This window comes from Ovis canadensis, chromosome 6 (genome assembly GCF_042477335.2).
Source record: "Ovis canadensis isolate MfBH-ARS-UI-01 breed Bighorn chromosome 6, ARS-UI_OviCan_v2, whole genome shotgun sequence".
Classification (NCBI taxonomy): Eukaryota; Metazoa; Chordata; class Mammalia; order Artiodactyla; family Bovidae; genus Ovis; species Ovis canadensis.
This window is the reverse complement of record NC_091250.1, coordinates 38,694,160-38,721,423: the sequence shown is the minus strand read 5'-3', so window position 1 is coordinate 38,721,423 and position 27,264 is coordinate 38,694,160. Positions and strand designations below refer to the sequence as shown.

At 37.9% G+C, this 27,264-nt stretch overlaps 1 protein-coding gene and 1 non-coding gene across 5 annotated transcripts in view; both read left to right on the top strand.

Annotated features, from left to right (window-relative positions):
* Positions 1-27,056, top strand: part of BANK1 (B cell scaffold protein with ankyrin repeats 1) — a 340,384-nt gene extending 313,328 nt beyond the window's left edge. For 2 of the 4 annotated variants that reach the window (XM_069593619.1, XM_069593618.1), the window contains exons 12-17: positions 4,716-4,894; positions 11,613-11,676; positions 15,537-15,566; positions 16,580-16,635; positions 17,854-17,918; positions 25,962-27,056. In XM_069593619.1, coding sequence (XP_069449720.1) covers positions 4,716-4,894; positions 11,613-11,676; positions 15,537-15,566; positions 16,580-16,635; positions 17,854-17,913 — 389 coding nt within the window. In that variant the 3' untranslated portion in view covers positions 17,914-17,918; positions 25,962-27,056. Of the gene's footprint in view, positions 1-4,667; positions 4,895-11,612; positions 11,677-15,536; positions 15,567-16,579; positions 16,636-17,853; positions 17,919-25,961 lie in introns of all 4 variants that reach the window. The other 2 variants (XM_069593616.1, XM_069593615.1) reach the window with 1 other exon arrangement.
* Positions 10,880-10,985, top strand: LOC138443067 (U6 spliceosomal RNA). Its single transcript, XR_011257993.1, has one exon. It is a non-coding gene; the product is annotated as a U6 spliceosomal RNA (small nuclear RNA).
* Positions 27,057-27,264: the final 208 nt, after the last annotated feature.

The window sequence follows — 27,264 nt, the reverse complement described above, 5'->3', positions numbered from 1 at the left end:
CTCAATAAAAAAATTATGTCAAGTGATGAATAGAATTTTTTAAATACTACACAACAAATAGCTAAGGAATGTTTTATAAATTTTAACTCAAAAGATTACCAAGTTTTGTCACTGGGTTATTTCAAACTCAAGTAAAACAGAATTTTCATATTTTATGAATCATCCCATCATCACTGACTCAATGGACATGAGTTTGAGTAAACTCTGTGAGACAGTGAAGGACAGAAAGCCTGGCCTGCTGCAGTCCATGGGGTCATGAAGAGTTAGACACAACGTAGCAACTGAACGATAGCAACAATATTACTTTGCAGACATCATAAAAGAAAAAAAAAGTATTCACTATACACTGAAAACAAAAAGTTCCTGCTAAATAGGGCCAGGATACCATTTTCCCACATGTATAGATTAAATAGACTAAATTGTTCCTAAAATAATTTATGAATTTAAGGAAATACCAGTCATTTTGAAAGGACTTTTTTTCCTATGCAGAGAGACACAACAGTTTGGAATAACGCATTTAAATTTATAAAGCTGATAAATAAATAAGAGCTGAAATGAGGTTACCATTTAGGGAAAAAAAGGAGATTTAGGCATCACCATTTCCCATGTGTGTTAAGGTCTACTACTTATGCAATGCAAAGCTATAGTATCTAGTGTTGCATTGGCATAAGAATCCCCTAACTGTGAAAGAATGGTTTAGATTATAAAATTACTAAAAGTTTTTGTGCTTTTTTTTCACTGACATATGTACAATATTGATATGGTTAACACTTTACCATATATGCAATTTTGCATCCTGCTTTTGTACTTGTCCTTGTATAATAAGCACACTCTTTGTTGCACGTGGTCTTTTAAAGTATTGATATTATTTTAATGACTACCTAATACTTATTAAGTAAATACTTCATATTTTAAATTCTTTGGCATTGACCAGTCAAGTTGTTTGCTTTCAATTTTTCAGGAAAAAATGTTCTTCTAGCCAGTCCCTTGGAAATAGAAAGAATTTTTATGAAAAGCTTAATTTGCTTTCTTACACAATCTCTAGGTTCATATGTCCACCAGATGAATTGCTTGATGTTTATTTGACCAAAACTTGATCAGAAGGAAAATCTTATAAAGAAAAATTGATCTGAAAGGAACAAAACTTTAGAAACTGTAGTTTGTCTTGAAGCTTTTACAATAAGAGAACAGGAGTCTGTCTATATGTACAAATAGTCTGACAAATGCTTTTCAATGAAGATTATGTTACACTCATACTATTATGTTATCATTTCATACTAACTCCTAAAAATAAACTAATAATACATATAAGTTTGAGGAGGAAGGAAAAACCTTTACATCCCCCATAAAATAATGAACTAAATGCAATAAAACAATCTATCAAAAATTATAGGTTTCATGTTTTGGTTTGATTAGTTTGCCCTTTGGAAGAAAGGTGGTAAAATGCCTAATCATTTTTCTCTGCAACTGTCATACCTAATTTATCATGACAATTGTTTTTAATATTTTTAATGTGAAAAAGAAAGAGGAAGAAGCAGATGTTTGTAAAATTAGTCTAGTTGTACAGCTCATTTTCAGAACTCAATCTGTCTAGAATTTTGTCTCCCCTAAATTGTGTTCTTTTGTTCTGTCTGCACAACCATGCAAAACTGAACCCTGCCTCCTCAAAAAAGAGTCATCTTGCTTATATTTTAGTAGCTAACATTTGAAATATGAAAATAAAATTGAAATGAATGTTAATAAAAGAATTCAATATTTTTGAATTCAGTTAAACCTGCACGTATAGCGAAACTGAAGCTGGGGCCATTTTCTGGGAAGACATGGCTTGAGATAACTTCTATAAAAGCAGAAAATCCAGCTGCACGGGTTTTTGAGATAAAAATGGATTCACACTTAGGCAAAGGGATGACAGAAGTGAGGTGCTAGTTAAATGGCATAACTGTTAAATGACGAAGTTAAACCTCCGCACTCTGGCAGAAACGACACATAGAATTCTGCTGCAGAGGGTACTCACGAATTGAATTGGAGCGTGGAGGCCTATAAAAAGCAAGTGGTATAAGAAGCAAGAGCTCAATTCTTATGTGTGCTTTTGGCTGCTAGCTGACTTTTGCTTCTCCAGTTCCCTGAGATTGCACACTCCACCATCCCTGAAGGAAAAACTTTACAGTATGGAATCTGTTGGCATCTCATTAGTCCTGGGGAAATAGGACTTCTGAAGACAAAAGATAAGCCAAGAAAACTCCCACGGGAATCAGAATGATTGGCCATGGAGCAGTTTTATGTGCTTGTGAATCTTTACAGAAAGGAACCCTCTCTGTGCCCCCTTCCCGAGAGTCACTGCTGGAGTCTCAAAACTGACAGAGACATGAGAGGCCATTCCAAGACTGCCTCACAGCTCAAGTTCCCATCAAATACTTAAAACTGCTATCAAGAACTTGAACTTCTCATTTCTAAACTAACCCATCCTATCAATGAATCTTTAATACTATAGAATTTGAAATGATGCCCCCCCACACACTGTTTCCCAAATATTCATCAATCTGGTCTGGGTACAATCTAAACGATCTACTTCTTTCTTTATTTTTTTTTAATTTGCCACTCTCTTTTATGTAAGACCAAGGTACATTAGCAGGGGAGAGCTGTGTACACAGAGAGAGCACCGAGTTAACAGGTTCCAGTCCTTAATCAGCAGCAGGAAGTTATTCTCACCAGCCCTAATCAGTTTCAGCAGAATTACTGTTACTTCCTTAGAGTGATAATCTCAGAGAATATCTATTTTACTATCAATAGTTCATAATTTTTTAATTTATTTTATTTATAGTATAGTGATCTAATTCTTTCTTGAAAACGAGTTCCCAGTAATGAGCAGTTTCTCCAGGGATATACCTAACTTACTCACCTCCAACCTGCCTGCAGCTTGGTGGGACTATCTCTTCTCTCCTTCTAGACTCTGGGCATATTTGGATTTTATAGTACATAAGATGTGTGCTGCCTTGTCTTATGCAGTAAGTATGGACATAATAGAAATATGTAAATGAGAAAGTACAAAACTCAAATGAGTTCTGCAGCCAGGCAGGGAATACAAGGGTGATGTCATCCAAAGACTTAGAGGGAGTAACAGATCAGGAGAGTAGAGAGTCCCTACAAGCATGCGCTTCATTTATGGCTTGAAGCTCTGTGTGGAATAAATAGAATGCTGACTTCACCTGTGGTCTGCAGTTTGCTCTCAGTGTGCCTCAGGCCAGTGTCCTCTGTGGTATTTGTAGCCACATGTGAAACATCAGCAGAGAAGGCAATGGCACCCCACTCCAGTACTCTTGCCTGGAAAATCCACGGACGGAGGAGCCTGGTAGGCTGCAGTCCATGGGGTCGCTAAGAGTCAGACACAACTGAGCGACTTCACTTTCACTTTTCACTTTCATGCATTGGAGAAGGAAATGGCAACCCACTCCAGTGTTCTTGCCTGGACAATCCCAGGGACAGGATAAGCCTAGTGGGCTGCCGTCTATGAGGTCGCACAGAGTCGGACATGACTGATGTGACTTAGCAGCAGCAGCAGCAGTGAAACATCAGACCACCTACTGTTCTCATTGTGCCAGACAACTAATACATTTGTTGTTGTTATTGTCGTTAGGTTCAGTCGCTTAGCCTTGTCTAACTATTTACAACCTGCTGGACAGCTCCCCTGTCCTCCACTATTTCCTGGAGTTTGCTCATGTCCATTGAGTCAGTGATGCCATCCAACCATCCCATCCTCTGTCGTCCCCTTCTCCTGCCCTCAATCTTTCCCAGCATCAGGAGCTTTTCCAATGATTCGGCTCTTCATAGTATTAGAACTTCAGCCTCAGCACCAGTCCTTCCAATGAATATTCAGGTTTGATTTCCTTTAACTAATAGATGGCATGCTTCAAAATAAACTCTTTTGAAAAGGAAGCAGTTCACTACTACAAAACAACCAGAAACTATTTATTTAAAATCTTTCAGGAATAAATTTTCAAATGATCCTAAACCTCTTGTGACATTGAGATGTTGGTTGAGATCTCTTTTCTCAAAGCTAGAGAGATTATGTTTATTCCACAAATATTTATTAGTAATAATAATATGACCTTTTACTTAGCTTTCTATGTGGCAAGCCCAATGCTAAGTATTTTGTGCACATGTGTGCTGAGTGCTGTGCTGTGCTTAGTCACCCAGTCGTGTCCAGCTCTTTGCGACCCCATGGACTGTAGCCCACCAGGACCCTCTGCTCATGGAATTCTCCAGGCAAGAATACTGAAGTGGGTTGCCATTCCCTTCTCCAGGGGATCTTCCTGATCCAGGAATCAAACCAGGGTCTCCTGCACTGAGGACAGATTCTTTACCAGCTGAGCTACCAGGGAAGCATAATTTAAAGTAATTCCCCCAAAGGACCATGAAACTGGCACTGCCCACAAGTAGTGCAGAGCAAAACTTTGGTTATTGCTCTTTCTCTCCTCATCCCTTTATGTTTTCAGTGATGAGACACCTTCTTTTCACCTGTAACTCTAGGTCTGAGGCATGACAGTTTTTAAAAGTGCATTAAAAAATTTGTTCTGGTTTGTTCTGTAACTGCCTATAGACTAGCTGGAACGAGAAACTCAAACTGCTTCATTTTTTTAAGTGTTGTTTTTTTTTTTTTCTCTCCCTAGTTGTCATTAAAACACTTCTCATGAAAACACCCTTCTCTCATATTGTAGACAGAGGTCGGATGGAGAGTCAGACCTTCTCCACCGTAAGGAACTGCCTCGCTGCGGGACAGGAGGAACTCATCCTGCTGCAAGAGAAAGTCAAGAATGGGAAACTCTCTATGGACGAAGCCCTGGAGAAGTTTAAACACTGGCAGATGGGAAAGACTGGCCTGGAGATAATTCAGCAGGTAATACAGATCCCATTCTACTGTGGAATGTTCCTTCCCTTGCAGAGTCCTAGCCTCTTTGTAAATATTTAGTCTTAACAAAAAATACAGGTAATTGTTCTTTCTTTCATTTTTAACTAACCAGAAAAAGAGGCTTTAAATTACCGATTAAAAGTTTAGCAATACCCAGGTTTCATGTTTACAAACAACTGATGAATTCATTTAAGACTGAGTGTATCATAGCTAATATCTAATCAACATATAAGGCTGTCCTTAGTAGAGTGAAGGTTTTATGAATCTCATTGCTGAAATTAAGGTGAAGCATCTTTACACTACGTGCTTAGAATTCTGAAGAATGTATTATTTAGACCAGACTTAAAGGGAACAAGAAAATGATTAAAATCATATTATACAATAGTCCTGAATAAATTTAATGTTTTATATTCCCCATTACCTTTGGAAAAATAAATATACTTGTATCAGAATTTGCATATATATAAATATATACATATATAAATAGATATCATGATTTGCATATAGATCAGTCAAGATTTACAGGGAAATTATGCCAAGAGTATTAAATTCAGATAAGCTTGTCTTCTATAAAAATAATTTACATCCTGAAAGGGGATTGGAGTAGGTAGTTCCAAGAGGAGAATGAAAAAATTGTATACTATACATGTAATATAATATACAGCCCGTGACAGTCCTCAGTGAGGGGATTCGAGACGGTATTCTATCTATCCAACAGGCTGTACCACTCACAAAACATCTCACCACTTTTTTTCTTCTCATATAAAGCCCCCGTACCTCAGCCAGTTCTCAAGCAGCCATTTCCTTAGCTACGTTAGGCCCAAATATCAATAATTATTAATAGCCTAATATGCTACCTTTCCCAAGGGATCATTTTTCCTTTAAAATAGTGCTTAAGAAGACATTTTTTAAACAGCAGAGAAATGAATCAGAATAGTGGTTCAAATGATATGGCATATAGACAGGAGATTGTTTAGGTAAGGGGACTTCCCCAACACATGTGAGGTCACACACCTTGTTAGAAGTCACCTGTCTCGCAGGATAGCTCTTGTTGCAGTTTGGTGGCTGGACCTGGTCAAGCTTTTGCAGTGTGAAGCAGGGGCAGTTGTTTTGCAAACACATGTTAAGAAAGCTAATTGTGGAGTTTTGTAGTGACAGAACTACAGCACAGTCCACACTGTTGCCATCACCATCAAGCATCCCTCTCATCCTGAAGTGGGTAAAGCGTGCCCAAGTGCTGAACTGCAGATCACTCTCCTGGCAATGCTAGAAAATAAGTTTATATAAGTTTGGTTGAGATAAGTCAATTGTACTTTATCCTCCTTAGACCTTTCTGTAATAAAGTTTACAATTTAAAGTGATCCAATCTAAATACCTTCTTGTTAGTGATTTCACTAGTTGCTTTATCAAACCCTTGGTTGTTTCTATTTTATTTGTGTATTTATATTCAATTGTTATTGTTGTTCAGCCACTCAGTCGTGTCCAACTCTTTGCGACCTCATGGTCTGCAGCACGCCAGGCTTCCCTGTCCTTCACCATCTCCAGGAGCTTGCTCAAACTCATGTCCATTGAGCTGGTGATGCCATCCAACCATCTCATCCTCTGTCATCCCCTTCTCCTCCTTCTTTCCTAGCATCAGGATCTTTTCCAATGAGTCGACTCTTTATATCAGGTGGCCAAAGTATTGGAGCTTCAGCTTCAGCATCAGCCCTTTCAATTAATATTCAGGGTTGATTTCCTTTAAGATTGACTGGTTTGACTTCCTTGCAGTCCAAGGGACTCTCAAGAGTCTTCGACAACACCACAGTCCAAAAGCATCAATTCTTTGGTTCTCAGCCTTTTTTAAGGTCCAGCTCTCACATCCATACATGACTACTGGAAAAATCATAGCTTTGACTATTCAGGCCTTTGTCTGCAAAGTAATGTTCTGCTTATTAATACACTATCTAGGTTTGTCACAGCTTTTCTTCCAAGGATCAAGTGTTTTTTAATTTCATGGCAGCCATCACCATCTGCAGTGATTTTGGAGCCAAAGAAAATAAAGCTTTCACTGTTTCCATTGTTTCCCTATCTATATGCCATGAAGTGATGGGACCAGATGCCATGATCTTAGTTTTTTGAATATTCAGTTTTAAAACAACTTTTTCACTCTCCTCTTTTACCTTCATCAAGAGGCTCTTTAGTTCCTCTTCACTTTCTGCCATAAGGGTGGTGTCATATGCATATCTGAGGTTATTGATATTTCTCCCGGCAATCTTGATTCCAGCTTGGGCTTCATCCAGCCCGGCATTTCACATGATGTACTCTGCATATAAGTTAAATAAACAGGGTGACAGTATACTGCCTTGATGCACTCCTTTCCCAGTTTTGAACCAATTTGTTTTTCCATGTTTGGTTTTAACTGTCGCTTCTTGACCTGCATACAGATTTCTCAGGAGGTAGGTAAGGTGCTCTGGTATTCCCATCTCTTTCAGAATTTTCCACGGTTTTTTGTGATTCACACAGTTAAAGGCTTTAGCCTAATCAGTAAAGCAGAAGTAGATATTTTCCTGGAACTCTTAATTTTTCTATGATCCAGTGGATGTTGGCAATTTGATCTCTGGTTCCTCTGCCCTTTCTAAGTCCAGCCTGTACATCTGGAAGTTCCTGGTTCATGTACTGTTGAAGCATAGCTTGGAGGATTTTGAGCATGACTTTACTAGCATGTGAAATGAGTGTAATTGTGCAGTAGTTTGAACATTCTTTGGCATTGCCCTTCTTTGGGATTGGAATGAAAACTGACCTTTTCCAGTCCTGTGCCCACTGCTGAGTTTTCCAGATTTGCTGGCATATTGAGTGTAGCACTTTAACAGTGTCATCTTTTAGGATTTGAAATAGCTCAGCTGGAATTCTATCACCTCCACTAGCTTTGTTTGTAGTGATGCTTTCTAAGGCCCATTTGACTTCACATTCCAGGATGTCTGGCTCCAGATAAGTGATCATACCATCACAGTTATCTGAGTCATTAAGATCTTTTTTGTATATTTATTTTCAGTATCATTTTAGATAGAATTAAAGGTGGTCTCAGGGGCTTACCAGATGACTCAGTGGTAAAGAATCCTCCTGCCAATGCAAGAGAACTGGCTTCAATCCCTGGGTCAGAAGGATTCCCTGGAGAAGGAAATGGCAACCCACTCCTTGACTAGGAAAGTATTCTTGCTTGGGAAATCCCATGGCTAGAGGAGCTTAATGTGCTACAGTCCAGGGAGTTGCAAAGAGTTAGACATGACTTAGGGACTAAACACAACAATATTCAATTGCTTCAAGACTAATGTGGCTTATCTAATACATAGGAACAATGAAATAATGAATACAGTAAGCACTTATGCAAAACAAAACCAAAAGGTAACCTGTAGATGAAAGAACAAGCCATAAAACTACTTTCCGTAAAAGCCCAAAGCTTGTGACTGAGTATGAGGATTTATTCAGTTCTTTTCCCTTTCCTTCCCAAGCTTCCTGATATAATTGACTTAGAACATTGTCTAAATGTAAATTGGACAGTGGATTAATTTTATATGCTGCAAAATGATGACCACCATAGAATTAGCTAATGAAAGGTTGTTGCTGAATCACGCAAAGACGCTGGGATTCTTGGCCTCCAGAGAAGAATTCAATCCAGGGCCAGAGATGAGGCTTGATCACTCAGAGCTTTTGTGTAATAGTTTTATTAAAGTATAAAGGAGATAGAGAAAGCTTCTGACATAGACATCAGAAGGGGGTAGAAAGAGTACCCACTTGCTAGTGTTAACAATGGAGTAATATACTCTCCAATGAATCCAAAGAATGTATGGAGGTTGTAAAGATCTCACTAGACCTACTCCCATAATTTACATTTTAAGATAACAGAATTAGCCAGAAGGTTTAATCCAGAGACTGTTCTCAGGCAGGATACATAATCCTAAGGAATGTAGAGGGGAAAAAGAAGTTTGTCCTTTTCTCCTCCTTAAGAATTCCAGACCCCTCTCTCCTTGGGGACCCCTAGACTTATCAACCTGCCTAGGAAATGACTCTCTCTCTAACACCTCCATCATGTCACAAAATTAACATTTCTGTGTGACAAGAACATACAATATTAACTCTCTAAGCAACTTTCAAGTTGCTATCTATAATATATATGTAATACGGTACTGTTAAATAGTCATCTTGCTGTACACTAGATTCCCAGAACTTTTTCATCTTGTAATTGGAAGTTTGTACCCTTTGACCAACATCAGCATCTCTGAATTTCTTCCACTCCTCAGTCCCCAATAACCACCATTCAATTCTGTTTCTATGAATTGGCTTTTATAAGTGTTCACATTTAAGTAGGATCACACAGTATTTGTCATTGCCTATCTGACTTATTTCACTTGGCATAATGCCCTCAGAGTCTATCCATGTTGCCAAAAATGGTAGGATTTCATTCTTTCTCATGGGTGAATAGTATTACCTCGTGTATATATATATATTATATATATGTATATATATATATACACACACATACACAGACATATATATCACATGTTCTTTATCCATTCCTAGACACTTAGGTGGTTTCCATATCTTGGCTAATGCAATGAACGTGGAAGTGCAGCTGTTTCGTTGAGATCATGATTTCATTTCCTTTGGATAAATACCCAGAAGTAGGAATGCTGAATCATATGATGGTACTATTTTTAATGTTTTGAGGAAGCTCCATACCGATTTCCATAATGGCTGCACCGATTTACATTTCCACCAACTCTGCACAAGGCTTCTTTTTTCTCCATAACCTCATTTGTTACCCCTTGTCCTTTGATGATAATCATTCTAACAGTTCTGAGGTAAGATCCTGTTGTGGGTTTGATTTGCATTTCCCTGAAGATTAGTGATGCTGAGAACTTTTTCATTTATCTGTTGGCCATTTTAATGTCTTCTTTGAGAAATGTCTGTTCAGTTCTTCTGACCATTTTTTAATCAGGTTATTTGGGACATTTTTGTCATTAAGTTGTGTGAGTTCTTTATATATTTCAAATATCAACTCCTGATCACATATATGATTTGCAAATATTTTCTCTCAGTCCACAGGGTGACTTTTCATTTTGTTGGTTGCCCCTTTTGTTATGCAAAAGCTTTTTAGTCTGATGCAGTCCCAGCTTTTATTTTTGCTTTTGTTGCTTGTGCTTTTTCAGCTATATCCAAAGTATCATTGCCAAGATGAATGTGAGAAAGACTTTTCCCTGTGTTTTTTCAATCAGTCCTTAAGGGCCTGAACAAAAGTCGTGTCTGCATGTCTGCTTAGTCACTCAGTCATGTCTGACTCTTTGCAACCCTATGAACTGTAGCCCACCAGGCTCCTCTGTCTGTGGAATTCTCCAGGCAAGAATACTGGAGTGGGTTGCCATTTCCTCCTCCAGGGGATCTTCCAGATCCAGGGATCAAACCCCTGTCTCCTGAATTGCAGGCAGATTCTTTGCCCACTGAGCCATTGGGGACAAAAGTCAGAACATCAAAAAATGAATGTTCTCCCTATTTTCCCAATACACACTGACCATACACTTTTCAATCTTACTCTTGTAGTTTACAAAAAATATTCATTTTAATCCCAAAGATGAATCTATCAGAGGGGGCTGTGCAATTATACTCTTACTGACAGAGAGGTATTATCCCAGGAAAATAAGAGAGAAAATGGCACAAGCATAGATTTATTAGTAGAAGAGTTTCTAGAATAATGAAGACCCAGGTAGAATCCCTGGAGTTGAAGGTGAGATGATTGAAAAAAACCTTGCCTTTAGCTCCCCTCTCTCCTGCTCACAATCACCGAGTTCCTAAAGAAGAATGTTTGCTCCACTCATAGGAGAGTATCTTTAAGGCAATGAACACAACTCTATTTTAAGAAAAGTTGTTTCTAGGTTTGCAGGGCAGCCCTTAAGAAAAGTGCTACTCTTAAATTCTCTTCTAAAAGCACATTTATTGGTACTCCCTTTGGCAGGACATACACTAAAATTAGAACAGTACAGAGAAGATTAGCACGGCCCCTGCACAGGATGACATGCAAATTCATGAAGCAGTCCATATTTTTTAAAAAAATAAATAAAAGCAGATATATTGAGCATTAGCTTGTTTTACCTTTCAGTTAAAAAGGTAATAGATGTTCAGTATAGAACATTTGGAAAGCAAAGAAAGATCACAAATGAGTTAAAAATGGAAATCCAGTTATGTATCATTTGCTCCTGAGTCCCTGGTTCTTAGAAGGACCTGCTAGGAAAGCATGTACCCTGCAGAGGCTAGAGATGGGCTCAGGCAGCAACAAACCATTGTTATGTTGGCCTTCTGCTTTGAGGCACCGATAGCCAGTGTAGATGCCTCAGGTGTTCATTTGGGAAAGAAGCTCCCAGAAGAATTGGGCTCTGGGTTCCCACCATGGCTGTACATCTTCTGTGTGATTTAGGAAAGTTACTTTATCTTCTATAACTTGGTTTCCATATCGGTAAAAGGAGGTGATGATGTTTTTTATCCACCTCTTGAAGTTGTGAGGATTAAGTGAAACAATACATGTGAAGCAGCAAGAATGGTGGCTGGAACACTAAGTACCACATTAGCACTAAGTTGTAGTGGTTTTACTGGTCGTAGTAGTTAAAGTTTCCATCTCAATTCATGACAAATTCGTGAACCTTGACTTCTCTTTCCTGGTTGTCTCCTCATTAAGGAAAAACTACGCCAACTACGAGATTGCATTGTTGGAAAAAGGCCAGAAGAAGAAAATGTCTACAGTAAGTAAAATTTGTCTGCTCTTCAAAAATAATAGAGTGATGAAGTGGAAAAAGCAAGAATGGTGAAATAAAACAGGCCTGAGTTCAAATTTATATCCAGTCACTTCCCAGCTGCTTAAATTGGAGACTGTCTTACTCCTTGGTACTCAGGGCCCTTGTCTGCAAAACAAGAATAATCAGACATATACCTGGAAGTGGTTGTACAAGTTAACACATAAAATACTTTTCACTTTCTCTGGCCCATAATGTAAATGCTAGTTGCTTCCTTTCCTTTGATTTCCATATAAGTTGCAAATAAGATAATTATGCTTTAGTTTTGTGCGTGTGTGTATAAGTCTCAATAACGGGGTATTAAAGTGTTAAAGAGTCACAGTTTTTTTTAATAAGGTAGAATATTCTCAATATAGTCAATTCTCACAGTTGTCCACATGTGGATCATTTTAAATTATAAATCTCATGTTGCCTTCCCCTGAAGCTAGCATGCTTCTTCTCAACACAGATTCCCCTTGCTAATAATTAGCAGTTGCTCCCAGGGGGGAAAAACACTCATTTTAATGTTAACACAAACATTATTAAGATGGTAAATCTTCTCCAAAGATAAACAACGCATTCCAAAATTGAAAATAAATTATGTTGTCATTCTCTGACCACCTTATCCCCAAGTCCCTACCCCTGCACAGATAATTAAAAACTGACAACTACTAGGAAAGTTTGAAAGCCTCCATCTCTTCTATTTTCAATAATACTGCATAACTTTTAGATAGTACTTCATGCTGAAATTCACTATGTTAAAATTCATTTTCTTTTTATATTACTGGCTTGTTATCTATTTCTTCATAGAGAATTCTTTAAGCTCTCTTAGAAATGTTTTCTAAAACTTAAATATGCTTTCTAAAATAATTAAGGTCCCAAACACAAAACTAATTTACAAATAACTGAGTTCTACAAACCTACATTCTAATGTGGAATAAGAGTAAAATTTTTTAAATGTATAAAAGTATAAAATATATAAATAATTTAACTAAGGAACATTAAATAGTAGTAGTAGCTAATATTTATTGTCTTATCTACTATGCACAAAATCATCCCATTAATAACCCTTTGAGATAGGCATTAGTCCCAATTTATAGGGACTAATATTAATTAATTAATAGGGAAACTGAGAATCTGAGAAACTAAGAAACCTCTAAACACACAGATTAGAGATTACAGTCTATGTCTATTGGAATCCAAAGTTAACACTCTTAATCATTGGTGTTTTAATTAGGAATCAACTAGTTCTTCTTTCAGCTAAAATGGAATAAGCAGTACCAGACAAACCCTCCCACTGTAAGGATACAAATAATAGGCAAAAAAATATGAAGCAACTGATTTCAGGGAGTAAATGACAGGCAGATTTAGACTGTAATCCCAGAGAAAAACAAAATATGTGAGATGTCTCTCACCATTACCCACAAGATGATTTTCTGACTAGAGTCTGTGCAAAGCAGTCAAACTGAGGTCTCAAAGATAAGAGTTCAGGGCAGCCAGAGTCCCACTCCAGCACTCTTGCCTGGAAAATCCCATGGACGGAGGAGCCTGGAAGGCTGCAGTCCATGGGGTCGCACAGAGTCGGGCACGACTGAGCGACTTCACTTTCACTTTTCACTTTCATGCATTGGAGAAGGAAATGGCAACCCACTCCAGTGTTCTTGCCTGGAGAATCCCAGGGACGGGGGAGTCTGGTGGGCTGCCGTCTATGGGGTCACACAGAGTCGGACACGACTGAAGTGACTTAGCAGCAGAGCTGCTGGAATGTGTGTGGTAAGTCACTGAAGAGGAGGTAACCACGAAGAGAGGAAGCCTCAGAGGGAGGGAGGGGCTCCACAAGTCTGGCTGAGAGATGAGCTGTACATGTGCAGACAAGACCAGTCAAAGCATGTAAGATAGCAGCTTTTAGTGCTGTGAAGGCAGAACAGAGACATTGAAGGTTGGGCAAAGCCAAGGAAAAGCCAAACTGGAGATGTTTCTTTGAGTTCTGCCCTGCCAGAGAGGAAAGGTCTCCTAACACTTTGTTAAAATGCCTGGCATCCTGCTGTGACACCCAAGAGATGTAAAGAGTAAGGACCATGACTTAGAGTAAGACCTACTCTAGACTTGCCCCAGCGAAGCCTAGAACCAAACCCCTACAAGAGCCTGGTGGAAAATGGAACTCGTAGGCTTAGTCCTGCTGTTGTTGTTTAGCGGCTAAGTCATGTCTGACTCTTTTGCCACCCCCATGGACTGGGGCTTGCCAGGTGCCATGGAATTTCTTAGGCAAGAATACTGGAGTGAGCTGCCATTTCCTTCTCTAGGGGATCTTCCCAACCCAGGAATCGAATCCACATCTCCTGCATAGCAGGCAGGGTTTTTTCACTGCTGAATCATTAGGGAAGTTCTATTAAGAGTCTTAGCAAACATCTTGAGCTTTGTATAGGTTGACACTGAGAAAAAGCAGAAAATCAAGCCTACCACAGGTTCATGACAGTAATCAAACTGCCTGGTAAAACAAGAACCTATATTCATCAAAGGGATATAGAATATGAATATAGAATCCAGAATATGCTACAGATTATCTTTAAAATCCAGTATTCAGGGTTTGTTTTTCTTTAAATGAGGTACAAATAAAAAGAAAATGTGATTCACAGAAAAGAAAAAAGAAAGCATCAATAAAAACTGAACCTGAGATAGTCTTATTGTTGACCTTAACAAAATTAATGAAAAATATGGTTTTAAAGAGTGAATAAATATGAAATTTCAACAGGATAATTGAAACTATGTAGAAGAACCAGATGGAAATTTATAGAAATTAAAATTAGAATAAAACAAATGAAAAATTATCAGAAGAACTTATCAGCAGATTGAATATAGCAAAAGTAAGAGTTAATCAACTTAAAGACAGATCAGTAGAAATTATCCAATATGATGAAAAAGGAGATAAAAAAACTTAAAAATGAATGGAGCCTCAGAGACACATAGGACATAACACAGTCTAGCATGCATGTAGTCAGAGTCCCAGAGGAAAAACTAGTGCGTTTGGGCAAAACATTTTAAAATAAACAATGGTCAGCTATTTTCCAAATTCAATGTAAACTACCTTCATACTGTTCCAAGAACTTAAAAAAAACTCCAGTTAGCCTGTTAAGCCAAACTATATTTGAGCGCTGGTAGTCAAGCTACTTCAAGTCAAGGTAAATTCTTGGTAGCAGCCAGAGAAAAAGACATATATCAATAGAAAAGCATAAATGTATTCCATATTCACTAATTTCTTGTCAGAAACATGGAGGACTAAAGACGGTGCAATAATATCTTTGAAAGTGCTAAAATAAAAACAAATGACCACTTAGAATTGTATATCCAGGAAAAATAACCTTCAAAAATTTGTTGAAATTGAGACATTTTCAGACAATTGAAATCAGAGAATTCATAGACAGGAAAATTGCAATGTAAGAAATGCTAAAGAATGCCTTACAATGTGTATGAATTGTACTGTATGTAATTATTTCTGAATAAGGTTATTTTTAAAAATACTTGAATAGCTCAGGCTAAAAGAATATCAAGGCTGAGTAGGAAGCTATTATTAAGCGTCAAATATATCTAAAATCGTGATAATGTGGGACAAACATCGGAAGGAAAAAAATACATAGTTTCACACTTAGTGATACAAGTAATAAAAGACAGTTACATACTTAGTGGCCGGAGGTATTTTTTAAAATCAGACTGTGAAACTTCGTAGTCATCTCAAGACAAGAAGTAGTCAACCAATAAGAAGAAATGACCCTAAGATAAACATGGAGCAAAACTCAGTAGAATGTGCTTTTTTTTTTTTTTTTGTCTTGTAGATAAGCTCACCATTGTGCACCATCCAAATGGTAAGTGGTGTTTATTAAAGAATTTAGGACTAAAACAAAGCCCAGAACAAACCAACTTTTGTATTAATGTAAACCTAATGTGATTAGGCTGGTCAGTGTAAAAACTCACAGAGATTTTATATTTATATGTAAGGCAATTTGATATCCAAAATAAATGTGAGGAGATTCTAGAACAGCAATGCTAGAGGCATTGTGATATGGTAAAAGAAGCATGCACTTTGAACTCTGACTTGGCTCTTCAAACTTAACTAGCTGTGACCTTTGACAAGTCACTTAAACTCTTTACACCTCAGTTCCCTCATATGTAAAATAAAGATAAGAATTCTATCATGGGGAATTGCTATAATGACTGATGATGACTGATGCAAATGGTGTTAACTTAGTAAGTGGGAAATGTTGATAGAGGAAATGAACTTAGAATAAAACTTAATAGATGGAAGGGTTCACTTTAGTGTAATGAGAGAGAAATGTGTGCAGAAAGTGAGGAGGGCAGAGAGGAGCTGCAGGCCAGCTGGGGTGTTGTCTAAAGAGCTGTGAGCTCTGCCTCCAGCCTGAAGCGCAGCACTGACCGTGGGAAGTGCAGAAGCAGGAGAACAGAGGTGTGTGGCTGGACGGAAAGTCAGAAACTTATGATAGAAGCAGCAAGTGGCATGGGCCACGATGCAGGGGTAGGAGCAAACTTATAAAAAAGTGTGCTTTGCAGTTACCTGATCCTGGTAAATGGGGAAGAGAAGAAGGCAAAATCAAACGGAGGTTGTTATTCATGGTTTTGGATAGTTTCTGAGCTCATCAACTCCTCAATATGTGGGTATGAGAAATTAATACATACATATTAATACAAATTAATACATAATTGCCAAGGATGCCTTTTCAATATGCACATTTTATCTCTTTTGTGTTTTTTATCTTTACCCATATCCTACTCTTTGCATATATATATTTTAAATGCTAAATAAAGGAATTACTAAATTTGTGAATGAATAAAGCGTTAGTAACAGCGTTTGTATTTCTAGGTAACGAAAGTGCCCACAGTGAAAGTATGTTACATAACATACCCTTTGGCAGTAAGGTGGGTTGTGTTTATCTTCATTTTTATAAAATACAAACAAAGAACTTATTTGTTGAGAAAGAACATGAAAGCCTTCTATCCCGACTATGTTTTGAAACATTCCAACAGATATGAACTAAATAGGTTACATAAGCATTTGTGTGCAAAATACATGAGCAGTAATTTTAAAAACATAACTGTTTGTGAAAAAGCAAAGAAAGAACTTAAAGGAGAAAGGCACTGAAGCTAACATGTGCACCAACGTGTACAGACCAAATAAATTGTAGAGAAGTTATAAACACATCTTCTTTAGCAAAAGGAATATGATGAGTCTATTTGAACCACAGTTTATACAATCCTTAAAATCTAGTTTTGGGAAAAAATATAATGTGAAAATATTGTTCATATAAATATGTGTTTCTTCACATTGTAGTGTTAACTGAAAGTAAATTGCTAATGAGAAGCTAAAAATAACCCTAAAGAAAGAAGGTGCAAATGGAAAAGCCAAGACCAGTTCAAGACAATATCCTTGATGTCCCGACCACACACTTTTCTTCATAAAAAATTGCGCTATTCCAATTGTCCATATATGTGATGTAGGAAGTTTGCACTATTACCTGTTGTGTGGCAGCTGGATTTCTTGCTAAAATCCTGAATTAGGGCCCATTACAAACTAGTTTTTGTTTACCAAATTTTGATAACCCTTAAAGTTCTCCCATCCTTCAATATATCATAACATACAAGTTATGTTAATACATTAACATAAAAGTCATTCACTCTTAAGAACTGCTTGAAGTAGTTCTTTGCATTTCTGGATCATTCTGTGGCCCACCGGTGAGCTATAGACCTAATGGGTCTGTAGCGCATAGACTCATGAGACCCATTTGACTGTCACAGAATTGTGAGGTACCATCTAGCTTTATGAAAATATCTTTGTCAAGCAAAGTTCCTTCTACAAGATCTGAAGGACTATTTTAAGAGCAAGCTTTTGGGTAAGAGGAAAATAATATAAATTCCCAACACTTATTCTCCCTCGAAAAGGAAATAAAATTTGAACTCAAGGACATTGACGTGGTTGAACTTGACAATGATTCTTTCCTTTTAAGATGGGGGACTATCTTGCCAGTTGCCTCTACAAAGCTGTTCTCCCGTGACTGCGAAAAGCAGCTATGACTTTGTCATGTTTCTTTGTTCAGCCTTAAAATGGAGAAATGCTAATTCTGTGTATTTTTTCCTTAGCTTCCTGCTCGACCCCAGGTGGAAAAAGATTTTGGTTTCTGTTGCAGGAAAGATCACTAAAGATGGTAAAATATCAGCTATATATCAACCATATTTTTTATTTATTTATTTATTTATTTTTAGTTTTTTATTTTTTAAATTTTAAAATCTTTAATTCTTACATGCGTTCCCAAACATGAACCCCCCTCCCACCTCCCTCCCCATAACATCTCTCTGGGTCATCCCCATGCACCAGCCCCAAGCATGCTGTATCCTGCGTCAGACATAGACTGGCGATTCAATTCTTACATGATAGTATACATGTTAGAATGTCATTCTCCCAAATCATCCCACCCTCTCCCTCTCCCTCTGAGTCCAAAAGTCCATTATACACATCTGTGTCTTTTTTCCTGTCTTGCATACAGGGTCGTCATTGCCATCTTCCTAAATTCCAAATATATGTGTTAGTATACTGTATTGGTGTTTTTCTTTCTGTCTTACTTCACTCTGTATAATCGGCTCCAGTTTCATCCATCTCATCAGAACTGATTCAAATGAATTCTTTTTAACGGCTGAGTAATACTCCATTGTGTGTATGTACCACAGCTTTCTTATCCATTCATCTGCTGATGGACATCTAGGTTGTTTCCATGTCCTGGCTATTATAAACAGTGCTGCGATGAACATTGGGGTACATGTGTCTCTTTCCATTCTGGTTTCCTTGGTGTGTATGCCCAGCGGTGGGATTGCTGGGTCATAAGGTAGTTCTATTTGCAATTTTTTAAGGAATCTCCACACTGTTCTCCATAGTGGCTGTACTAGTTTGCATTCCCACCAACAGTGTAGGAGGGTTCCCTTTTCTCCACACCCTCTCCAGCATTTATTGCTTGCAGATTTTTGGATCGCAGCCATTCTGACTGGTGTGAAGTGGTACCTCATTGTGGTTTTGATTTGCATTTCTCTAATAATGAGTGATGTTGAGCATCTTTTCATGTGTTTGTTAGCCATCCGTATGTCTTCTTTGGAGAAATGTCTATTTAGTTCTTTGGCCCATTTTTTGATTGGGTCGTTTATTTTTCTGGAATTGAGCTGCATAAGTTGCTTGTATATTTTTGAGATTAGTTGTTTGTCAGTTGCTTCATTTGCTATTATTTTCTCCCATTCAGAAGGCTATCTTTTCACCTTGCTTATATTTTCCTTTGTTGTGCAGAAGCTTTTAATTTTAATTAGATCCCATTTGTTTATTTTTGCTTTTATTTCCAGAATTCTGGGAGGTGGATCATAGAGGATCCTGCTGTGATTTATGTCTGAGAGTGTTTTGCCTATGTTCTCCTCTAGGAGTTTTATAGTTTCTGGTCTTACATTTAGATCTTTAATCCATTTTGAGTTTATTTTTGTGTGCAGTGTTAGAAAGTGATCTAGTTTCATTCTTTTACAAGTGGTTGACCAGTTTTCCCAGCACCACTTGTTAAAGAGATTGTCTTTACTCCATTGTATATCCTTGCCTCCTTTGTCGAAGATAAGGTGTCCATATGTGTGTGGACTTATCTCTGGGCTTTCTATTTTGTTCCATTGATCTATATTTCTGTCTTTGTGCCAGTACCATACTGTCTTGATGACTGTGGCTTTGTAGTAGAGCCTGAAGTCTGGCAAGTTGATTCCTCCAGTTCCATTCTTCTTTCTCAAGATTGCTTTGGCTATTCGAGGTTTTTTGTATTTCCATACAAATTGTGAAATTATTTGTTCTAGCTCTGTGAAAAATACTGCTGGTAGCTTGATAGGGATTGCATTGAATTTGTAAATTGCTTTGGGTAGTATACTCATTTCCACTATATTGATTCTTCCTATCCATGAACATGGTATATTTCTCCATCTATTAGTGTCCTCTGATTTCTTTCATCAGTGTTTTATAGTTTTCTATATATAGGTCTTTAGTTTCTTTAGGTAGATATATTCCTAAGTATTTTATTCTTTTCGTTGCGATGGTGAATGGAATTGTTTCCTTAATTTCTTTTTCTACTTTCTCATTATTCGTGTATAGGAATGCAAGGGATTTCTGTGTGTTGATTTTATATCCTGCAACTTTACTATATTCATTGATTAGCTCTAGTAATTTTCTGGTGGAGTCTTTAGGGTTTTCTATGTAGAGGATCATGTCATCTGCAAACAGTGAGAGTTTTACTTCTTCTTTTCCAATTTGGATTCCTTTTATTTCTTTTTCTGCTCTGATTGCTGTGGCCAAAACTTCCAGAACTATGTTGAATAGTAGCGGTGAAAGTGGACACCCTTGTCTTGTTCCTGACTTTAGGGGAAATGCTTTCAATTTTTCACCATTGAGGATAATGTTTGCTGTGGGTTTGTCATAGAGAGCTTTTATTATGTTGAGGTATGTTCCTTCTATTCCTGCTTTCTGGAGAGTTTTTTTAATCATAAATGGATGTTGAATTTTGTCAAAGGCCTTCTCTGCATCTATTGAGATAATCATATGGTTTTTATTTTTCAATTTGTTAATGTGGTGAATTACATTGATTGATTTGCGGATATTGAAGAATCCTTGCATCTCTGGGATAAAGCCCACTTGGTCATGGTGTATGATCTTTTTAATGTGTTGTTGGATTCTGATTGCTAGAATTTTGTTGAGGATTTTTGCATCTATGTTCATCAGTGATATTGGCCTGTAGTTTTCTTTTTTTGTGACATCTTTGTCAGGTTTTGGTATTAGGGTAATGGTGGCCTCATAGAATGAGTTTGGAAGTTTACCTTCCTCTGCAATTTTCTGGAAGAGTTTGAGAAGGATAGGTGTTAGCTCTTCTTGAAATTTTTGGTAGAATTCAGCTGTGAAGCCGTCTGGACCTGGGCTTTTGTTTGCTGGAAGATTTCTGATTACAGTTTCAATTTCTGTGCTTGTGATGGGTCTGTTAAGATTTTCTATTTCTTCCTGGTTCAGTTTTGGAAAATTGTACTTTTCTAAGAATTTGTCCATTTCTTCCACGTTGTCCATTTTATTGGCATACAACTGCTGATAGTAGTCTCTTATGATCCTTAGTATTTCTGTGTTGTCTGTTGTGATCTCTCCATTTTCATTTCTAATTTTATTGATTTGATTTTTCTCTCTTTGTTTCTTGATGAGTCTGGCTAATGGTTTGTCAATTTTATTTATCCTTTCAAAGAACCAGCTTTTGGCTTTGTTGATTTTTGCTATGGTCTCTTTTGTTTCTTTTGCATTTATTTCTGCCCTAATTTTTAAGATTTCTTTCCTTCTACTAACTCTGGGGTTCTCCAATTCTTCCTTTTCTAGTTGCTTTAGTTGTAGAGTTAGGTTATTTATTTGACTTTTTTCTTGTTTCTTGAGGTATGCCTGTATTGCTATGAACTTTCCTCTTAGCACTGCTTTTATAGTGTCCCACAGGTTTTGGGTTGTTGTGTTTTCATTTTCATTAGTTTCTATGCATATTTTGATTTCTTTTTTGATTTCTTCTGTGATTTGTTGGTTATTCAGAAGTGTATTGTTCAACCTCCATATGTTGGAATTTTTAATAGTTTTTCTCCTGTAATTGAGATCTAATCTTAATGCATTATGGTCAGAAAAGATGCTTGGAATGATTTCGATTTTTTTGAATTTATCAAGTTTAGATTTATGGCCCAGGATGTGATCTATCCTGGAGAAGGTTCCATGAGCATTTGAAAAAAAAGGTGAAATTCATTGTTTTGGGGTGAAATGTCCTATAGATATCAATTAGGTCTAACTGATCTAATGTATCATTTAAAGTTTGCGTTTCTTTGTTAATTTTCTGTTTAGTTGATCTGTCCATAGGTGTGAGTGGGGTATTAAAGTCTCCCACTATTATTGTGTTATTGTTGATTTCCCCTTTCATACTTGTTAGCATTTGTCTTACATATTGCGGTGCTCCTATATTGGGTGCATATATATTTATAATTGTTATATCTTCTTCTTGGATTGTCCCTTTGATCATTATGTAGTGGCCTTCTTTGTCTCTTTTCACAGCCTTTGTTTTAAAGTCTATGTTATCGGATATGAGTATTGCCACTTCTGCTTTCTTTTGGTCTCTATTTGCGTGGTATATCTTTTTCCAGCCCTTCACTTTCAGTCTGTATGTGTCCCTTGTTTTGAGGTGGGTCTCTTGTAAGCAGCATATAGAGGGGTCTTGTTTTTGTATCCATTCGGCCAGTCTTTGTCTTTTGGTTGGGGCGTTCAACCCATTTACGTTTAAGGTAATTATTGATATGTATGATCCCGTTACCATTTACTTTATTGTTTTGGGTTCGGGTTTATACACCCTTTTCGTGTTTCCTGTCTAGAGAATATCCTTTAGAATTTGTTGGAGAGCTGGTTTGGTGGTGCTGAATTCTCTCAGCTTTTGCTTGTCTGTAAAGCTTTTGATTTCTCCTTCGTATTTGAATGAGATCCTTGCTGGGTACAGTAATCTGGGCTGTAGGTTATTGTCTTTCATCACTTTAAGTATGTCTTGCCATTCCCTCCTGGCCTGAAGAGTTTCTATTGAAAGATCAGCTGTTATCCTTATGGGAATCCCCTTGTGTGTTATTTGTTGTTTTTCCCTTGCTGCTTTTAATATTTGTTCTTTGTGTTTGATCTTTGTTAATTTGATTAATATATGTCTTGGGGTGTTTCGCCTTGGGTTTATCCTATTTGGAACTCTCTGTGTTTCTTGGACTTGGGTGATTATTTCCTTCTCCATTTTAGGGAAGTTTTCAACTATTATCTCCTCAAGGATTTTCTCATGATCTTTCTTTCTGTCTTCTTCTTCTGGGACTCCTATAATTCGAATGTTGGAGCGTTTCATATTGTCCTGGAGGTCTCTGAGATTGTCCTCGTTTCCTTTAATTCGTTTTTCTTGTTTCCTCTCTGGTTCATTTATTTCTACCAATCTATCTTCTATTTCACTAATCCTGTCTTCTGCCTCCGTTATTCTACTATTTGTTGCCTCCAGAGTGTTTCTGATCTCATTTATTGCATTATTCATTATATTTTGACTCTTTTTTATTTCTTCTAGGTCCTTGTTAAACCTTTCTTGCATCTTCTCAATCCTTGTCTCTAGGCTGTTTATCTGTGATTCCATTTTGATTTCAAGATTTTGGATCATTTTCACTATCAATATTCGGAATTCCTTCTCCGGTAGATTCCCTACTTCTTCCTCTTTGGTTTGGTTTGGTGGGAAACTCTCCTGTTCCTTTACCTGCTGTGTATTCCTCTGTCTCTTCATCTTAGTTATATTGCTGCGTTTGGGGTGGCCTTTTTATATTCTGGTAATTTGTGGAGTTCTCTTTATTATGGAGCTTCCTCACTTTGGGTGGGGTTCTATCAGTGGCTTGTCAAGGTTTCCTGGTTAGGGAGGCTTGTGTTGGAGTTTTGGTGGGTGGAACTGGGTTTCTTCTCTCTGGAGTGCAGTGGAGTGACCCATAATGGGTTATGAGACATCAAAGGTTTGGGGATAATTTTGAGCTGCCTGTATATTGAAGCTCAGGGGAGTGTTCCTGTGTTGCTGGAGAATTTGTGTGGTATGTCTTGTTTTGGAACTTGTTGGCCCTTGGGTGGAGCTTGGTTTCGGTGTAGGTATGAAGGCATTTGATGAGCTCCTATTGCTTAATGTTCCCTGAATTCAAGAGTTCTCTAATGTTTTCAGGCTTTGGATTTAAGCCTCCTGCTTCTGGTTTTCAGTTCTATTTTTACAGTAGCCTCTAGACTTCTCCATCTATACAGCACTGATGATAAAACATCTAGGTTAAAGATGAAAAGTTTCTCCACATTGAGGGATATTCAGAGAGGTTCACTGAGTTACAAGGAGAAGAGAAGATGGAGGGGGTAGTTAGAGGTAACTGGAATGAGATGCGGTGAGATCAAAAGAGGAGAGAGCAAGCTAGCCAGTAGTCACTTCCTTATGTGCTCTCTATAGTCTGGACCGCTCAGAGGTATTTACAGAGTTATACGGGGCAGAGGAGAGGGAGGAAGTAGACAGAGGTGACCAGGAGGATAAGAGAGAGGAATGAGTAGGAGAGAGACAAATCCTGCCAGTAACCAGTTCCTTAGGTGTTCTCCACCGTCTGGAACACACAGAGATTCACAGAGTTGGATAGAGAAGAGATGGGGGAGAATAGAGACAGAGGCCACCTGGTGGAGAAAAAGGAGAGTCCAGAGGAGGAGAGAGTGATCAAGCCAGTAATCTTGCTCTCAGGTAAACTTGGGTAGTGAAGTTTGGGTTTTTAAATGTACAAAATTGACAACAAAAACCTAAGAGCAAAGATTAAAAATCTAGAGTAGAGGTTGGATTTTCAAAGATACAATATTAAAGAAAAGCAGAAGGAAAAAGGGAGAAAGAAAAAAAAAGAATTATTAAAAAACAAACAAACAAACAAACAAACAAAAACAAAGAAAAAAAAACACCAACAACCATCCAAAGACTATATATGGTGTTTGCCTTAAAAAAAAAAAAAGTCTTTTTTTAAAAATAGTAATAATAGTTTATAGAAATAAAAATTAGAGGAGAAATAGAAGACTTAACAATTTTAAAAAAGTTTGAAAAAAAAAGAAAAAAGAAAAACAAAAAACAAAAAAGCAAAAAAAAAAAAGGAATGATTTTTCAAATAGTCAAAAATATATCTGGCCCTTCTCTGATGTTATGGGCCGTGTGGGATCACTTCCAAGGTGGTTCCCTCTGTTTAACTTCTTCTGTTTGCTGGTTTTTTAGGCTCACTAGTTCAGTCGCGCTGTGGGGAGGGGGGATGCTGCAAACAAATAGCACCGTCGTGTGCACCCAGTATCTCAGCCCTGCTTGACCTGTCCTTTCTCGCGGCGCACAAACCGCTCCGGCTCTACGATGCTCAGCCGGGAACCGTCTGGGGCCGGCCCTAGGCTGCGTGCACTTCCCCGGTCCAAGCCGCTCAGGTTCGGCGCTCAGGCAGCCCTCAGAGGCACAAATGCGTCTGGGACTGCGCTTTGTGCCCTTCCCGGGTCCGAGTAGCTCAGGAGTTTGGCGAGCACGATCGCCGCGGCTTGTCACCTTTTCCGCCGCTGCTGCTCAGCTTTCTGGGTGGACCGCTGGCACACCCCGTGAGGCAGATTGTGACTGTCCAGCACCCCCAGAAGTCTTAGCAAAGGAGCCTGCTTGCAGTTAGGTAAGTAAAGTCTCTCCGGGTCTGCAATTGCCCCTTTCCAGTCCTTACGGCTCTGGCTGCCTGTCCCCGGCGGGGAATGGTCTGCAGCCGGCTTTTTCCGTTCCGTCCTTTGTTCTGTGCTCGGTCCTGGCGGTGTCTTATGTTCGAGCTTTTCGCATGGTAGCTATCCCACAGTCTGGTTTGCTAGCCCAAGTTAGGTCGTTCTGGTTGCGCGTGGGGCGTTCCTGCCCGATTCTTACAAAGCACTGCAGCCCGCGCCTCCCGTGCGTCCCTGCCCTGCCCCCACTTCCCAGTGGCGGATGCAGGCGTCTGTGCTGCTTTTCCGCTGGGGGAGTTACTGGTGGGCTTGTAATCTGTTGGTTTTAATTATTTATCTATTTTTCTTTCCTGTTATGTTGCCCTCTGTGTTTCCAAGGCTCGCCACAGACTCGGCAGGGAGAGTGTTTCCTGGTGTTTGGAAACCTCTCTTCTTCAAATTCCCTTCCTGGGACGGGCTTCCCTTCCCGGGACGGAGCTCCCTCCCCACCTCCTTTGTCTCCTTTCTTGTCTTTTATATTTTTTCCTACCTGTTTTTGAAGACAATGGTCTGCTTTTCTGGTTGCCTGATGTCCTCTGCCAGCCTACAGAAGTTGTTTTGTGGAGTTTGCTCGGCGTTGAAATGTTCTTTTGAGGAATTTGTGAGGGAGAAAGTGGTCTTCCCGTCCTATTCCTCCACCATCTTTCCCTCTCTCCCCAACCATATTTTTTAGAAAACCTAAAGCAAGCTTATTAGGAGCTTGAAAGATCATTTGTCTAACAAATGGAATACCTTAAATATTTCATTGTCTTCTCCTGAAAGGATAAACATATGTATTTTTCAAGCTAAAGGTGATTGTTCCATAGAAAGATTTATGTGTAGGGGTGATTTTATGCTAGCTAATCAATTTTAGTTGATGATCCATTATTCGCTAATACATGTCCTGTGATCTTATTTTCAGGTTATTATAATGAAACTCAAGAATCTGCAGACACTTTCTGGGTGAAGCAAGCTTGCATTTGGATTGCCTGCTGTCTTAGGATAAATCTATGCTATGAAAGCAGAAGCAAGTTTTGAGTTTCAGAATTTTATTGCCACACTTTATTGGCATTGTACCTGCTTCAAATGAGTATATCAAGATTAAGTTTGAATGCTATAGAGCAGTTGCATCCTTTGAAAATTCTTGCATTTTACCTGGCACTTTGCTTATGAAGCAGGTATTTCCCATTTTTAAAATTAAAAACAAGAGCAGAGAATTTAAATGCTCTGTAGCAAAGTTATTGGGCCTATTTAAGGGGCTAACCTTATAGTTTACTCCTCCTACACTGAGAATAAACATTAAAAAATACAAATTTGTTTTATACATATTGGCTTTTCCAGTGGATAATCTATTTTCTGAATTTCTCACGTTCAAAACTCTAATTGTTATTATCAGATCATGCTTACAACAACCTTCCATTTTTCAGAGCCTGTTTGCATATAACCTTGAGAATATTATTTTTTTAACTTTCTATATCTCAGATTAATATACATTTTCACAACCTATATTTTCTATTAAAAGGCCTACAATTTCATCAACCAAATTCTTAGAAGCAGTTTATGAGCTTAAAATAGAATGCAGTTTCACCATTCTATGATTTCTCCCCACAGTTGCTACAAATAAAATGAATGTTTAAAGCTGTCTGACTTTTCAAAACAAATGTATGAAATTAACCTCTGAAGTCTTTTGCTTACTAGTTTACAGAGAGAAGTCCACCAAATTTTTTTAATAATTTTACTGTGTAGGGCTCATAAAATAAACACACAAATTATTTTTTTCTAGCTTATAAACAGTAAGTGATAGGAATATCCAATATTGTAAAGTAATTAGCCTGCAATTAAAATAAATCAATTAATTTTAAAAATACATGCATACTATATATACTTAATACATACAATAATGGAAATTTTAAATACATGTAACCACGATTCCTAATGTGGTTTATAAGGGGAAAAAATGCAATTCAATAAACAATTTAGGATTAAAAAAATAGTAATAAAGTGATTCTGCAAAACACTGCCTGTAAGTTTCTTGTGACCATTAACACTCTCAAACTCATGTTTTAAAAAAGAATATAGTTGTTTGATCAATCCCTAATAGAAGGTGATTTTTGATTATGACATCTGGAAATTTGGTCCATAGTTTCACATTTAAATTTTCAAGAAATGGAATGCTCCCATTTGGTGCTTCAGGTGGTAAAGAATCTGCCTGCAATGTGGGACAC